The sequence below is a fragment of the Ictidomys tridecemlineatus genome, chromosome 5, assembly GCF_052094955.1.
Source record: "Ictidomys tridecemlineatus isolate mIctTri1 chromosome 5, mIctTri1.hap1, whole genome shotgun sequence".
Classification (NCBI taxonomy): Eukaryota; Metazoa; Chordata; class Mammalia; order Rodentia; family Sciuridae; genus Ictidomys; species Ictidomys tridecemlineatus.
Window position 1 is genome coordinate 32,853,750 of NC_135481.1, and position 14,663 is coordinate 32,868,412.

The 14,663-nt window shown below is 34.2% G+C and overlaps 1 protein-coding gene across 4 annotated transcripts in view; it reads right to left on the bottom strand.

Annotated features, from left to right (window-relative positions):
• The window catches only part of Slc12a1 (solute carrier family 12 member 1), an 85,057-nt gene extending 73,309 nt beyond the window's left edge, over positions 1-11,748 (bottom strand). For all 4 annotated transcript variants that reach the window (XM_013359844.4, XM_040275506.2, XM_040275507.2 and 1 more), the window contains exons 1-2: positions 11,598-11,748; positions 9,755-10,375 (exon numbers count right to left, since the gene is read on the bottom strand). In XM_013359844.4, coding sequence (XP_013215298.1) covers positions 9,755-10,174 — 420 coding nt within the window. In that variant the 5' untranslated portion in view covers positions 10,175-10,375; positions 11,598-11,748. The remainder of the gene's footprint in view (positions 1-9,754; positions 10,376-11,597) is intronic.
• Between the last annotated feature and the right edge of the window lie 2,915 nt (positions 11,749-14,663).

Below are 14,663 nucleotides of genomic sequence, written 5' to 3' on the forward strand. Positions count from 1 at the left end.
AGTTAAAACAAAAAAAGGAACAAAGAGAAGAGATGAAAGGAAGGAAGCCCAGTAAAACTAAACTAGCATCTTTGGGGCAGCTTGTTGGAAGGACCAGAAAAATAACTTTCCTCAGTACTACAGAGTATCTGGAATTCTTTCCCCATGCTCCATTTTAATCACCCAAGATAATGACAATAAAGACAATAAAACTTCTCTACTCACCTCAGAAGGTCTTTAAGAGGATTCAGTGGAAAAAAACAAAACAAAAAACTCACATGCAAGACTAGTTTCTTACAGGTTTGATGTGTCTTTGACAATTATTGAGTATACTAGCTTTGTGTAGAGGGTAAAAGGTCTCATGACCAACTAACTACCAGAAAGATTTGCTAAGAATAAAAACTAAGTAGTATAAAACCTTTATGCATTTTTTTCTGTGACCTAATTTGGGAAAGAAAAAAAAAAAAACTTCCTTTCTAGAGTGATAACCTCTGAGTTCAATGGGGAGAAAATATCTGTTTCAAGTTTAAAAAAAAAAAAGCTCTCTATCTCCAATAGCTCTTCTAGATATGACTTTGAATAATTTCAGATGCTTCTAGTTAATTTAGTCTATCTAGCACCTGCTTGGCTCTTTACTCAGTAAACTACATCTCACTGAGCTTCCCCAAAGCAACTTTTCCAGTACCAGTTTCGAAATCACTGAAGAAGCCCCTTTGATCCAGGACTGAATTGTCATTATTATGCGATAATTTTATTTTAGTTTAGTTATATAAATTGTTGTTTTTTTCTTTTTTGGGGGGAAGCAGGGGTTGTTTTTATTTATTTATTTATTTATTTTTTGGTACTAAGAATTGAACCTGAGGGTTCTGTATCACTGAGCTACATCCTCATCCTTTTTTAATTTTATTTTGAGACAGGGTCTCACTTAGTTGCCCAAGCTAGCCTTGAACTTGCCATCCTCCTGCCTCAGCCTCCTGAGTCACTAGGATTACAGGGGTGTGCCACCATACCAGGCTCTAAATTGGCTTAAGCCTAGGATGCTATGTTCTGATGTCATTAAGAAAACTTGATGGAATTATTTTTTCCTTCTAAAATGAGACTGGTGTATAGTAAACATTTAGTTTTTATTATAAAAACTTTGTTTTGGAATAATTAACTTTCTGGCCTTGCGTACTCAAGGGCTCTTGGATCTTTGGGCTTTTGCATGCCATTAGTCTGACTATTGTAAACTGACTCTAATTTGGGCTATTTAATTCCAGGAAATTTGACTTCTTCTCTTCCAGCATGTTCTCTCCTTTATTGTGTAAATAAGAATGCATACCTAACTTTCTTCCCCATAAGACTTTATTCATGATACTAGTGTGACATTTAGATAACTAATAAAATATAATGTGATAGGAGTCACTCTGTGACAACTGAATCAGAGAAGGACAGTAGTGTGCATTGCTCTTCAACATCAATAAAGGGTTTATCATACAAAGGCCCTAATAAATGATGTTGAATCTGTAAAGTGGATCTAAATTCCCTGATCTCCACCACTTGGGATCAGATGTCTTAGTTTCTTATCCATTCTAATCTCCTATTTCTTTTTCTTTTTCTTTCTTATAAGTCCATTTCCTCTGTGCAGGCCACATTTAAAAAGAGAGAGGAAGAAAAATAAATCTCAAGTCAGCTCATCTTATTATTTTCTGACAGTAGTGGGGAAAAAAATTTAACAATAGAGGAAATTAAAATTAACAGTTAAACCAGGTGTGGTAGCTCATGCCAGTAATCCCAGACACTCCAGAGGCTGATGTAGGAGGATATCAAATTCTGGGATGACCTCAGCAATTTAGTGAGGCCCTGAGCAACTTAGCAGGGCCCTGTCTCAAAATAAAAAATAAAAAGGGTTGGAGATGTAGCTCGGTGGTAAGATGTTCAATTTCTAGTATCAAACACAAACAAACAAAAATCTCACAAAACAAGCAGCACAAAGAAAACTTAGTTTTGAATTACTGATGTAATATCTTAAGCATCTTCAATTCCTATTTGCATAGATAATGAAAAACCAATATATTCAGACCAATATAAAATAGAGATAAATAACATTCAAAGAAATTGAGGCCAACCTCACAGGGCAGAAACTGGTGGTCTATACCAGCTACAAATGCAAGTTATGTATGTAATTCAAAATTTTCTAGTAATTATTTTTATCTATTTATTCATTCATTTATATTTGGAGCCAGGAATTGAACTTAGCACCTAGCACATGTTAAGCATGAGCTCTACCACTAAGCTATACTCCCAGCCCCTATAGCTATGTTTTAAAGAGTTTAAAAAATCTAAAGATGTATTTAATTCTTAAATACAATTGCAAATCACATTTTATATTTCTAGCATTTGCTATGTAAATATTTGTTAATAGTAGTAGCACCTTACCTTGTGGAAAGGAACTGAATCATTGTTTTAATACAATATTTTATTTAATGGAATATAAAGTATTATTTAAACATGTAATCAGCATAATAAAATATTCATAAGATATTTTATGTATTCTTTTTATAGTAAGTCTTTGAATATGGTGTATATTTTCCATGACAACACATTTTGGCTTGCATTACTGACATTTCTCTTGTTCACTAGTCACAAGTAGTTAATGGCTACCATATTGGACAACAAAGATCTATACAATGCAGTCAATTTTGGATGAAACATTTGATGTTATTTTCAATTTAATACAAACTCTTATTTTTTTCTTAACAAATTCTATATAGATACAGCAGCTACATGGGTCAAACGTAACTCTCTCTTTATAACTGAAATTTATAATCATTAAAGGCAGGAAATTTAGGAATGTGTTAAAATATCTATGAATGTTGAAGGGATTATTTGGTTAGGGGATTAATTTATTTCACTTAATTTGAAAACAATTTCCAAAAAAATTATCAGTGTTCTAGCGAATCAAGAGTCTCGTGACCAGATCATCAGCAGATATTCATTCAGGAAGACATAGTCTCAGTCACTTGTTTTTTAAAGGCAGTCTTGGGACTAGAACCATATTTTCTGACTAAAACTGAACTTGAGGATTTGGTCCAAGAAATTGCTCTGCTCTCTGATGAATACCAAAAGCGACAGTGACCCTTAGGTCTGGATCAATGAGAATACCCATGACTGAAAAAAATACAAAGTCAGCTTAAGGATGAATAGGATATTTAACATTTCCCTTAAGTGAACATTTCTTCTTGATGGATGCCCTTCCTGGTCACAGTTTAGTTAACAGTTTTTAAATTTATCTTTAGAACGTCACAATATGATGTAAAACGAATTTTCTATGAGGGCATGACAGAAAAACCAGCACATGTGGAAGTCAGTAAAGCAATCATTTTCTAAATTATTCAAAAACAGAGCCAATGTAGGGTTTCAAGTCTCCTTTAGGTAAATATTGTAACCTGCTGAAGTTTTAAAGTTTTAAATACATTTATATTATGTATACTATTGGGGGCAATGGAGGGGGGACCTGAATGCATACTTTTTTTCCCCACTAGTAAGGTTTGATAGTATAAATACAAGCACAGATGCCATTTTCATTGCTTACTCTACTGTTGGAGCTGAAAAATCTTACATCTTATAAACTAGGAAACTTGGAATCTAGCTTTGACAGTGCAATTAATTTAGGGCGTGTCTTCCAGTAAGTTACTTAGCTTTTCTTGGAAGCTGCCAATAAGAATAAGTCCAATGGGTTTTCTGAAAATCTTATCTGGAAATAATTTACTCTAAGGCAAAATCATTCCTCTATGTTGCCCACCTTTCTGTTCTAACATGGCAAAGCTAAACTTCATCTCACTCTTTAATAAATGCCTCCTTGATAAACTCAAAGCATCATCAAAATACTGTACCTGACTTTGGGCTGCGGGTTTGTGGGACCTTGATGGCTATGAACTATGCCCAGTGGCTCATAGACTCCTGGCTGGTATATGTTCTTGAAATCAAAGTCTCAGAGATCAAAAGTTTTATGATTGCACCCTGAAACCAGTTTTTTTCCTTTATACTTTGAATTAATTTGTTTGTTCACACTCCATTAGCATAAATGATGACCCATAACCTTTTGTAAATGCATTTTAAATTATATAGCTTTAGGGAAAGATTATTTATTTACTGAGAGTTTTACAGGTAAGGTTTTTTTGTTTTCCCCTAAAGCACTAAATACACCTTTAAAAAAGAAAGAGTGTTTGATAAAAGATTTTTCCTCCTCCAATATCAATAAACTGGTGAGGCTTCAATCACATGCAGTTTAAGGGACAGATCACTAATGAATTCTTCCAGTAATGACAGATTATTTTATTTAATATATAATGTGGATCTTCAGTTTTCCTAAAAATGTCTTTGTAGATATCATCAAAACCGAGGAAATTAAATATATTTATTCTTTAAATTCCAATTAGGTAAGTTTGCTACTTATACATGCTCTCCAGCTTTGAGCTTTAATCTCAAGGTGATAGAATTCTCATAAATATTTAGTCCTAGATGATCCCCCATTGTTTTAAATTTTCTTTTATTATTTAAATATTCAAGCATATGAAGTATAGAGAATAATATAATAAATCTCATGTACATATTACTCAGCTTCAATAATTATCAACATATGATGAATCTATCCCTTCTAAATCCCTTACTCCCCTGCCACAGGATTATTTTAAAACCAATCCAAGTAAGAACCAGAGTCCTAAGGTTCATCTCAGAATAAAAAAAAAAAGTATGGTTCTAACTATATTTCATATCTTATTGAGCAATATTATTATGATTATACATTTTTTACTCATTTGTGATAAAGGAGTGTATTTTAAATGGTGAAAATGACAGCATTTCTTTTTCTTGTTTTAAGGTAGTATAAACTATGCCTCTAAATCACCACCAAGAGTCACAATTTATAATAATAGCATTTTTGCTGTAACTGAAAACATATTTCATACATAAACTGACTTGTTTTTGATAACTTAGGCAGAAAGTTGACTATATGCAATAAACTGGCATATGAAAAAGAAAATTGAAAGTTTTAAAAATATTTTCCAAGTATACTTTTAAGAGAACTCTCACTCTACCCATTATTTATTACTAAACTATATATAAATAATGGGAAATTAATCATTTTTTTTCACAGATTATTTTAATAGCAAGAGCTCCAAGGAAACTGGCCTTGGGTACTTAGAAACTCTAATAAGTATCAGAAGGAACTCTTTTTTACAGAGTTGCACTCCAGCAAATATTTTAGGAGTGGCCTCTGATCATCACCGCCCTTTAAGGCATCAAGTTTAATGACTATTTTCTTCGACTATTGTTAGTTTAGTGATTATTTTTAATTTTTGATATCCCCAATTTGAATGCTGAAGTTCCAAATTTGAATTTGAAAACACTTTTAGAAAAGATTATTCTCGAGAGAAAACATTTGTACATTGTTATTTGTCTAAGTATTTAATACACTGATTTATGTGGTTTAATATTTGGCTTGATTACCTGTCCTTTATTTTTAGCCATAACGATGTCATTTGACTTATATGATAAAATTCCAGAGAATATAGGTCAAATCTCTTCAACTCACTTTACATAGCAGCTCTTGTAAATAAATGACTGATAAATGCTTTTGATGATGACGATGAAAATGATTGAGACCTGTAATTAATTCAGTAGAAGTAATATGATCTGTCGGTACCAGCTAGAAACAAGGAATGAATTAAGACTTGGTCAGCTCCTCGTGACTGATGTAAGATTTTTTTCATTGTGCCTGAGTCCCATCATTCTATGTGGCAGTTGAATGAGCCAAAGCAATGTGCCACTGGAGAGCAGACTGACCCTGGAGAGCGGTGATATAGAGTATGGACTCTGGAGTCAAGACATCATGGGTTCAACTTGCAGCCATGTGACCTCAGCTTCTTGACCTTGGAAGCTTACTGATCTAAATCTTTGTTTACTTTTCTAAAAGACCACAGCATTAGATAAAACTTTTCAATTTCCATAAAATGGCAACAATAATAGTATCTATTTTGAGGGATCGGTATAAACATTAAAATAATTTTTCAAGCGTGAGCATGGTGTCTAACACATAGAAAACTCTCAGTTAAAAGTTGGTTATTATTACACTATAGTTAATCTTAATACTTTTATTACAAATTATTTTTAATTGCAAACAGACTGATGCCCCAAATGTGAAGCCATTCCATTGGTTTTCATTTGGCACAGTTTGTATACAGTTGGCTTCCTTAAGAATGACCTTTCATTCCAATTTTTATAATATTATAGTATTCTATACTTTCCATAGTTGATTTCAATGACATTAGAACACATGGCTTTGATAGGAGGGCTAAATAGTTTTGCTGAATCCTTTATAATTATATTTTACTGAAAAACTAACAGAAATGGTGATTAGTTAGGCTAAAAAGAAGTTTCATTTCAGTTAGCCCTATAGTTAGGGACTGTTTATGAAAACGTGCCCACAAGAATGAGGCTGGATATTGAAAACACAATTCTCTTTACAAAGCAAAAATACTAGAGTAAACCTTGCCAGATGCCAAATAATCATTATATATGTTTTGCTATGGAAAGATCTCCAAAGTATATTGCTTGGTGAAAACAGCAGAGTACAGAACAAGTAAAATAAGTCCCCATGCATGTTTGAAAAAAGAATACAGACAGAAAGTTAGTTAGAAATACAAATATTTATTGACTTCCTGCCCATTGTGTTGGTGTGCTAGACTTTATATGCTTATAAGCTAATATTCATAAGCATTTTCAAGATAAGTACAAGTTATGTAGCTTGTACAATATTGCAGAACAAGTAATGGACAGGTCTTTTTCTCTGCTTTTAACTAGAGTTTTCAGAAATCTATAATTCATAGCTACCAATATAGGCATTTTACCCTTTACTACATAGAAAATTTAAAGGATTTTTTTCAATTATGATCTCAAATCATTGAGACTACAAATTCTGTCAATATCTATCACAATTGGAGTTTCATTTAAGGCAGATACTTAGAATAATGTCTTTCACAACTGTTTGTAATTTTACCTATTAGGACAACTTTTGTCACATAATTTTCTTTCTAACATGGATTTTTTTTTTTTTTTGTACCAGGGATTGAACCCAGGAGCGTTTAACCATTGAGACATGTCTCCAGCCCTTTTTCATATTTTATTTAGAGACAGTTTAGCAGTTTGCTAAGTTGCTGAAGCTGGCTTTGAACTCACAAATCTCCTGCCTCAGTCTCCTGAGCCACTAGGATTACAGGCATGCACCACCACGCCTGGCCAGACTTGGAAATTTTAACCAGGATTTGCACAAAATCGAACTGGTTTCCTGACTAAATATGTTACACCTTTCAGTATGGATGTAGCATTGCTGTATGGCTTTGGAAAACATTACAATCATGAATACAAAAAATATTGCCTAACATATACTATGCTAGTTGCTTTCCATTTTTAAATAATTAAATATTATTGTTTATATTTTTGCATGCAAAATCTGTAAAGTGTCTGAGTATTATAGAATGAATATATTATTGAATAAACATTACATAATATGTTCATTCTATAAATCACTTATTCTTGTGATTTGAGGAATTACCATAAAAAGTATCAAGGAAGTGGCATCATAGATAAAATATATTGTAGGTCTTCATCTCTTATTTGAGGGAGATAAAACAGGGAGTAGGTGGTCAATTTTATTAACAGGAAAGAAGAGAAGAACCTGAATAAGACCCAGACTGCTTTGTCTGCCAAGGATGGAGAGCACAAAGCAGCACATGAGAAGAAGCAGACTGGTCCATAGAACTTCAGTGACACTAGAATGTCCTGGCTGCAGGAATGTGCCTGCTGAAGATTCTGTGTTTGCATTTAAATTTTACTCCATACTTGACTATGTGGATACTTCTACATGATTTAATCAAGTTGAGATCCCTCAAGAGAGGGTGAAGTTCATCAAACAGTATTTTTTTACTAATTCAAAATGAACATTCAGGGCATCAAGCTTAAAACTAATTTATAATATACCAAATAGCTACAAATCTGTCAAATGCAGCTGTAATTCTCCTACTGTGTGATCATTTAGATGGTTTGCTAGGAAAATAGTCCTTCAGAGCTTTTCTCTCTTTATTTAAAGTTTTACATAAGCTATGGCTTAGAGATTATAAATAAGCTATTTTTCTGTCTCTGGAATGTCAGTCCTAAGAAAAATGTGAGTTTACTCCATTTCCTTTGTCATGGGGGTTAATATCTTATTTTCTTTTGTTGTAAATAAGGAAATGGATAGATGAGAATATTTAAATTCTGGTACCAACTTTAACGAAAGAGGCAGCTTTAAAAATTATGTGTATTATAGTAGAGTATGGTTAGATAGAACTTCAGGGTTTTTTTTTTTTAGATGGGGCGGGGGGGGGGGTTGGTTCATTTTGCTGCTTCCTATAAATTGAAATCTCTTGCCCTAGATTCCTCTTTCAGCCCTCTCTGCATCTTGGAAACTCTTTGTGTCTTCTTTGTATGGGGCGAGGATGAGGGAGCAGAGTTAAGAACATGAGCTCCTCCTCAGGAAGTAGTAGGTCCCAAGGTTGGGTATCTAAGCAGCTCAGGGAGATGTGTATTCCTGTGGAAAGAAGGACAAGCAGAAACTAAAAGGAGATCTTCTCCTTTACTAACAACATTTTTCCTGACAGCAGTATTCCTAGAATCTCTCGATTGGTATTGGGTAATCATTTAATTAAAAGAATTTTTGAGGACTAGAGCTGTGGCTCAGTGGTAGAGCACTTGCCTAGTATGTGTGAGGAGGCACTGGGTTTGATTCTCAGCACCACATATAAATAAATAAAATAAAGTCCATTGATGACGAAAAAATTTTTTTTTTAAGAATTTTTGAATGGATGGGATGAATATAAGAGAAATTGTTCCATCTGTTCTTTTTTTCTTCTCAAAACTTGAGCAAGAGTAAACCACATTCAATGTCAATTGAATATGTGAATCTAATTATAATTCTTATAGAAAATTAAGTTCCATAAAGAATGGTGGTCATTGCAAACTGTGTAATAGAGCAGCAGGAGGGTAAAGTCCATCTATATATCTTAGAGCCAGTTATAAAAGAGGAAATATACTAAGCTTCCAAATGATGTGCTACAGGGTTAGAAACAGTGCTGCTTCATACTTCTAGCAGATTTGGGAGCCCTGGATACATTCCTGAAATAATGAAAAGTTTATTCGCTTCTGCTGCCTCTGTACTTAAATTGAATTCAGTTACTTTTATATGTGTAGGTGCATTCGGGAGCCTCAGGCAAAGTTTTGAAGAGGAAGGGATAAATGCTGAATCATAAATTTCTGCTATTTCTGTAAAGAATAAAAAAAAAATAACCCATGCCCACTGGAGGCTGGTACCCCTTAATGAAAATATAGCAACCATAGTAATTTTTTTTAAAAACAATTGGTTTGGATGAATTAGTTCTGAGGTGGAAGCAGTTTAGTATTCAGTTGAACATGTTTAACTAAGTGTGAACTGAATATCTATAATTGTAAACAAGATGTGACTTACTGTCTAACTTTCAGAGTTCATTCTTTAGCTCTCTATCCCAAGTCTGCAAACATTTTTGAAGCACTCTTTGTGCATTTGCTGGTTATAGGGAACTAGGGACAGTGTGTAAGTAAGATGGATGGTCTGGAACAGACTCCACGTTTGATTCTTTCACATTGCAGAGTATTATTAAAGAGAAGGAAATGACCTGGAGGCATGAATAGGGAGGACACTTACCTATGGTTTCAAGCTTACCTTCGCCAGTTGCTCGTGAATCTCAAGCAGGCTGGGTCGGTTGACCTTGGGCCCACTGACGCTGCCAGTGTTGCGGTAGTATTCTATCTTGGGAACAGCATCCATGGTGTTATGGCCAAAGGTTTGCAAGTAGTATGTGTTTGTGTGAGAATCGTAGACATGAAAACTGGCATCTGTCTTAGCAGTTTCTCCATTTTGGAGGAAATTGTCATAACACTCCTGATTCCCAGGCCTAAAGCTGATTCTTAATCTGTTCTGGGCTTCATCCCCAAAAGAGGTTTCTTCATAATGTGGCGGGTCCCTGTTGTCATTCACAGTTGCACTGTTTTCATGGTTCTCATTTATGATATTGACTTGAAAGCGATTGGTATTACTGGGCACTGAATCCAGAAATACATTGGAAGAGTTGTTCAATGACATCTTCCAAAATGGATTTCTTGGACTAAGCTATCTACTATACAGTTGTTAAAAAAGAAAAAAGAAAGAAACTATAAATTTCTGCCTCAAAACAAACTCTAATGTGGTTACATTAGGTAGCTGTTGGCTTTTGTTCTAGATGAACTCAATAAATAGATTCTTGATATATTGTCTCCTATATAATCTTCAGAATGTTCTTCAAAGCTGTCATTGAAAAAGAAAATTAAACTTGTTTCAAAGAATACAAATATATTGGAGTAGGGTTGGGGAATGAGGAAAGGGTTTTCTTTTACAAGTCTTACAATCTTAAGTTCATTTCACTAAAAATCACTTATGCGGAAACCTTTGTCACCTGAGCAATTAAATCCTATAATAAATAACTGAGGACTTGCTTCAGCAAACAGCATTTCCAGTGGAGTCAATAAAATGTTACAGTGTTTGTAGTATTTGCTTGGATTTCATGCAGTCGGAGTCAGCATGATTTTTAGAAAAGAACTACCAATTGCATTTAGTAATGACAGATGAGAATATTCTCAGCCTGAAATATAGTTCATTGACAGTACTAAATTCTGAAACTGCAAAGTATTTAATGATTGTTGAGAATATATCCTATAAGATAAATAAAATGAATATTGAAAACTTTAAAAAGGCATTCTTGCTACTTCATAAAAAATGTATTGGTTGTCAAGTAATAAATTTGTCTCAGAAATATTTTGTTTCCTGTGCAACAAGTGGAAAATCACATTTTAGAATGACAGTTAAAAAAATACAACCTTTCAAAATGATGTCTCTGTAAATTCTCTCCCCTTTTATTAGTCTTCAGAATGTTTCATTTGCTCATATATTTGTTTGTTTTTATAAATGCCATTATGGAACCTTTAAAAATATAGGTATTTGGGATAGGAGATAAATCATAGCTATTAATAAAGTCCTATGCTTTATTTAGGTAAAATAATCATGTTCTTTGGACTCTCTTTTATGAAATATTCTCAATAATTAAAAGATTTATATCTGACTATGAAATGAACAGACTACAACAATAATTTTTACAAATTCTACAGTATGAACCCATCTTAAAGTACTTTTTTTTAGAATAATATTTCTTTGTCAATACCTTAAATCTTGTTTTTTCAAGGGAAGTTCTAGAAAGATGAGTTAAATACAAATAAAACTTGTCTGTGTCACACAGATATTAAAGCTATTTCTTTGACTAAAAAGAAGCCAGCTTAAACTTTCAAATAACCTTTCCTGGTGAAATTGTAAGTGATGCTGTTATCTTTGTAGTTTTTACAGAACATCTCGCTTCTTCTCAAAGAAGAAAAAGTCTTCTCAAAGTCTTGACACCCCTTTACTCCACTCCTCAGAATCTACTTTATGACATAGTATTAAGTACAATTTTTATCCTGCCCAGAAATGTTTAACTTACCACCAAGGAGCTGCCTTCTGAGGAAATGTAACCTGCTCCAGCATCACACAGACATATATGGGGCACTTAGCTTTCAGCCCAGAGCAAGAAGCTTCTTCTTATTGGTTAGAGCCTTTCTTGAAAGAGATGACTTTGCAATGATTGGTCTGGAATAATACTAGAAGCCCCACCCATTCATTATCCCTGAGGAACCTTAAGTACCACATCAACTAGTAACTAGTAGTAAATCATTAATCCTTTTAGACAGGATATAAAATAAAGTTTCTTTAATTCATAAGGAGAATTAGATTGCTCAACAGCAATCCTTCAAAAACTATTGCTTCAATTGTTTGGCACTAGATTAATTGAGTCCCATGGTTTTTTAACGATGAGTCCTAGTGACCTCTTATTGTTAGCCCTCCAGAGGTAATTCCTATATTTTGTAACTAGAAAATGTTATTTGAAATTATTTTGTCTTACATATAGTAAATCTTACTTTGATTCTTATTTGCCAAAGTATTTCTATCTAGTGGAAAAAATTTTGAAGCAGAACTAGAGCTGTGGGTACATTCCCAGTGGCACTACTAAATAGCCATTTTGTCTCCACCTGGGAAAACATTTTATCAAACTTGGTTTTTTAATTTTGTTGAGGAGAAGGTTTTACTCAAATCTGTGGGTTGGTGATTATTAAGACAACACAAAAGGCTCTTCTTCAGATTCTGTTATTGGTCTTCAAGCAAATATGATTGAACGAGTCCTCCTTGTGTCTTATATGAAACTATCCAAGTTATTTCCAGTTGCCTGGATAGTTTGGTTATAGTGTAGTATTATGGTTAAGAGTCAACTCTGGAGTTAGAATGTTCTTATACTCTGGCCCTGCTACTTCCTATCTGTGTGAACTCAAGGAAGTGAATCTTTCTGCACTTTAATTTTTTTCATCTGCAAATGTAGATGTGAATAATAATGGTACCTACCCTAAGGAGTCATTATGAGGATTAAATGAGTATATTTGTGTTAGGGTTTAAAACAGTACATAGTCCTTGTTTTGCTATTTTAGCAATATTTATACTTGGCTGTGGTTCACTTAGTCATATCTGAAATTCTGAGGTTAATCATTAGAAGTCAGGATAGGTATTATGCCTATGAGAATAATGGGAAAGATAAATTGGTAAAAAGAAATAGAGAAACGGCCTGGAGATACCTAAGTAAAACCCCTTGGATTCTCTTAGTCAGGTAAATGCCATGTTAATCAGTCAGGCTAACACAATGAGGCTATATCAGAAATAGAGATAGAATTACAAGAATGAACATATAACTCAATATTTTCTTAAAGGCCACTAATACCAGTCATTTATCTGTTCAACAAAAGGTTCTGAGTTCAATGAATAAAGCTTTCAGGTGTAGAAATTAGTCATATTTCAGATTCGGCTAGATGGGGTAGGTTGTTTAGATCAGGACTAGGTACTACTAGGACAGAGCTGGGTCCCAAAACAAATTCTATTTATTAGACCAGGACAGAAACTGACATCATCCAATTCCCATTCACTTTCATAAACCATCTATTTCTTTTTTCTTTTGGTACCAGGGATTTAAACCAGGGATGCTTAACCACTGAGCCACATCCCATCCCTTTTTATTTTTTATTTTGAGATAGGCCCTCACTAAGTTGCTTAGGATATTGCTAAATTGCCAAGGCTGGCTTTGAACTTGCGATCCTCTCACCTCAGCCTCCTGATCTGCTGGGATTACAGATGTGTGCCATGGCACCCCATGTGCCTATTTGTTTTTAAACTTTTTTTCCTCTATCAAAAGTGGTGTGTGTCTCCAATCCCAGTCAAATTCTTTTTTCTCCCTGTTGCCTGACTACAGTGTAGTGTGAATTAGTTTTAGTCTTGGTATTACATCAACCAGACATTTTCATTCTAAGGTTTTTATCTCTAACAGTGAAATGAATGTCTTTGTTCTTTATTAAGGGGATTCAGACCTTCAAGAGCAGATGGGAGACAGTTTGGGGGGATATGGATGAAATTATGCCATCCATAAAACCAACCTTGAAAGGTGAACCTGATTTAGACCTTTCTGACAGGAAAGTAGCAGAAGCCAGCCATCTGGAGATATGTACTTCTATCTTCCCTCCTGTTCTGCCTGACAAAGATCCAGGGAAGAAGTAATAGGCGCTGATCCAGGTCTGACACTGGACATCTATTCCTTAAAGGATTAGCATTTTGTGAAATTTCCACGAAGTATCCATACTACAACCAGAATTTTATATTTATTGTATTATTCTTAGTATTGTCTCTGAAAATACAGATGATAACCCCTCTTGTATTCCTGCTGATAAAATGCACACAACAGGCTATGAATAAAAGCTATGGGTAAAGACACTTTTGGTTAATAAATGTTTTCTTTAGTGGGTTGAAACTAATATTGTGGTGAAGTTGTTATCTGATAAGTTTGTGGGAGTTGAAATTTCAGGAATAATGCAGAGGCTGCATGAAGTTTTCTTGCATTTTTGGGGAGTGGGGGAGTCTTTTTTAAACCGAATATCTGGCTTTGTTATACCTTAGTAGCCAAAATGTAGAGTTTTGTGAGTGTTTTCCCAGGGCGACCATTGTGTTTGTTTCTCCCTGGGAAAACACTTACAAAACTCTACGTTTTGGCTACTAAGGTAAAACACTCACAAAACTCTACATTTTGGCTACTAATGTATTTGTATTTAGACTTTGCAAAGAAGATGCTAATGTCTTGATACATACAGTTTTCAGCAAGTTCAGCTGAGCTTTACTCAGTGAAGTGTTCTTGGGTTAAATTACCACCTGGCTATCATGTGTTTTGTGTTTACAATCTTGTATCAACTGGGTACAAAGAGACTTCTTGAGGTGAGGGTTTGGTCCAGAAGAGCCACAGCCATCACAAATGTGTTCTAAATCTACCAGGGGATGGGGAGAATCAGGGAACCTCACTGAGACAGCTGGTTTTGAGTGCCATAGATCTGAGAAATTCTCATGTACGCTAGATGCAAAAGACAGTATCAGGGAAAACTGTCAATGTTGGTCTACCCAAGTTCAATTCTAAACACATTCATCC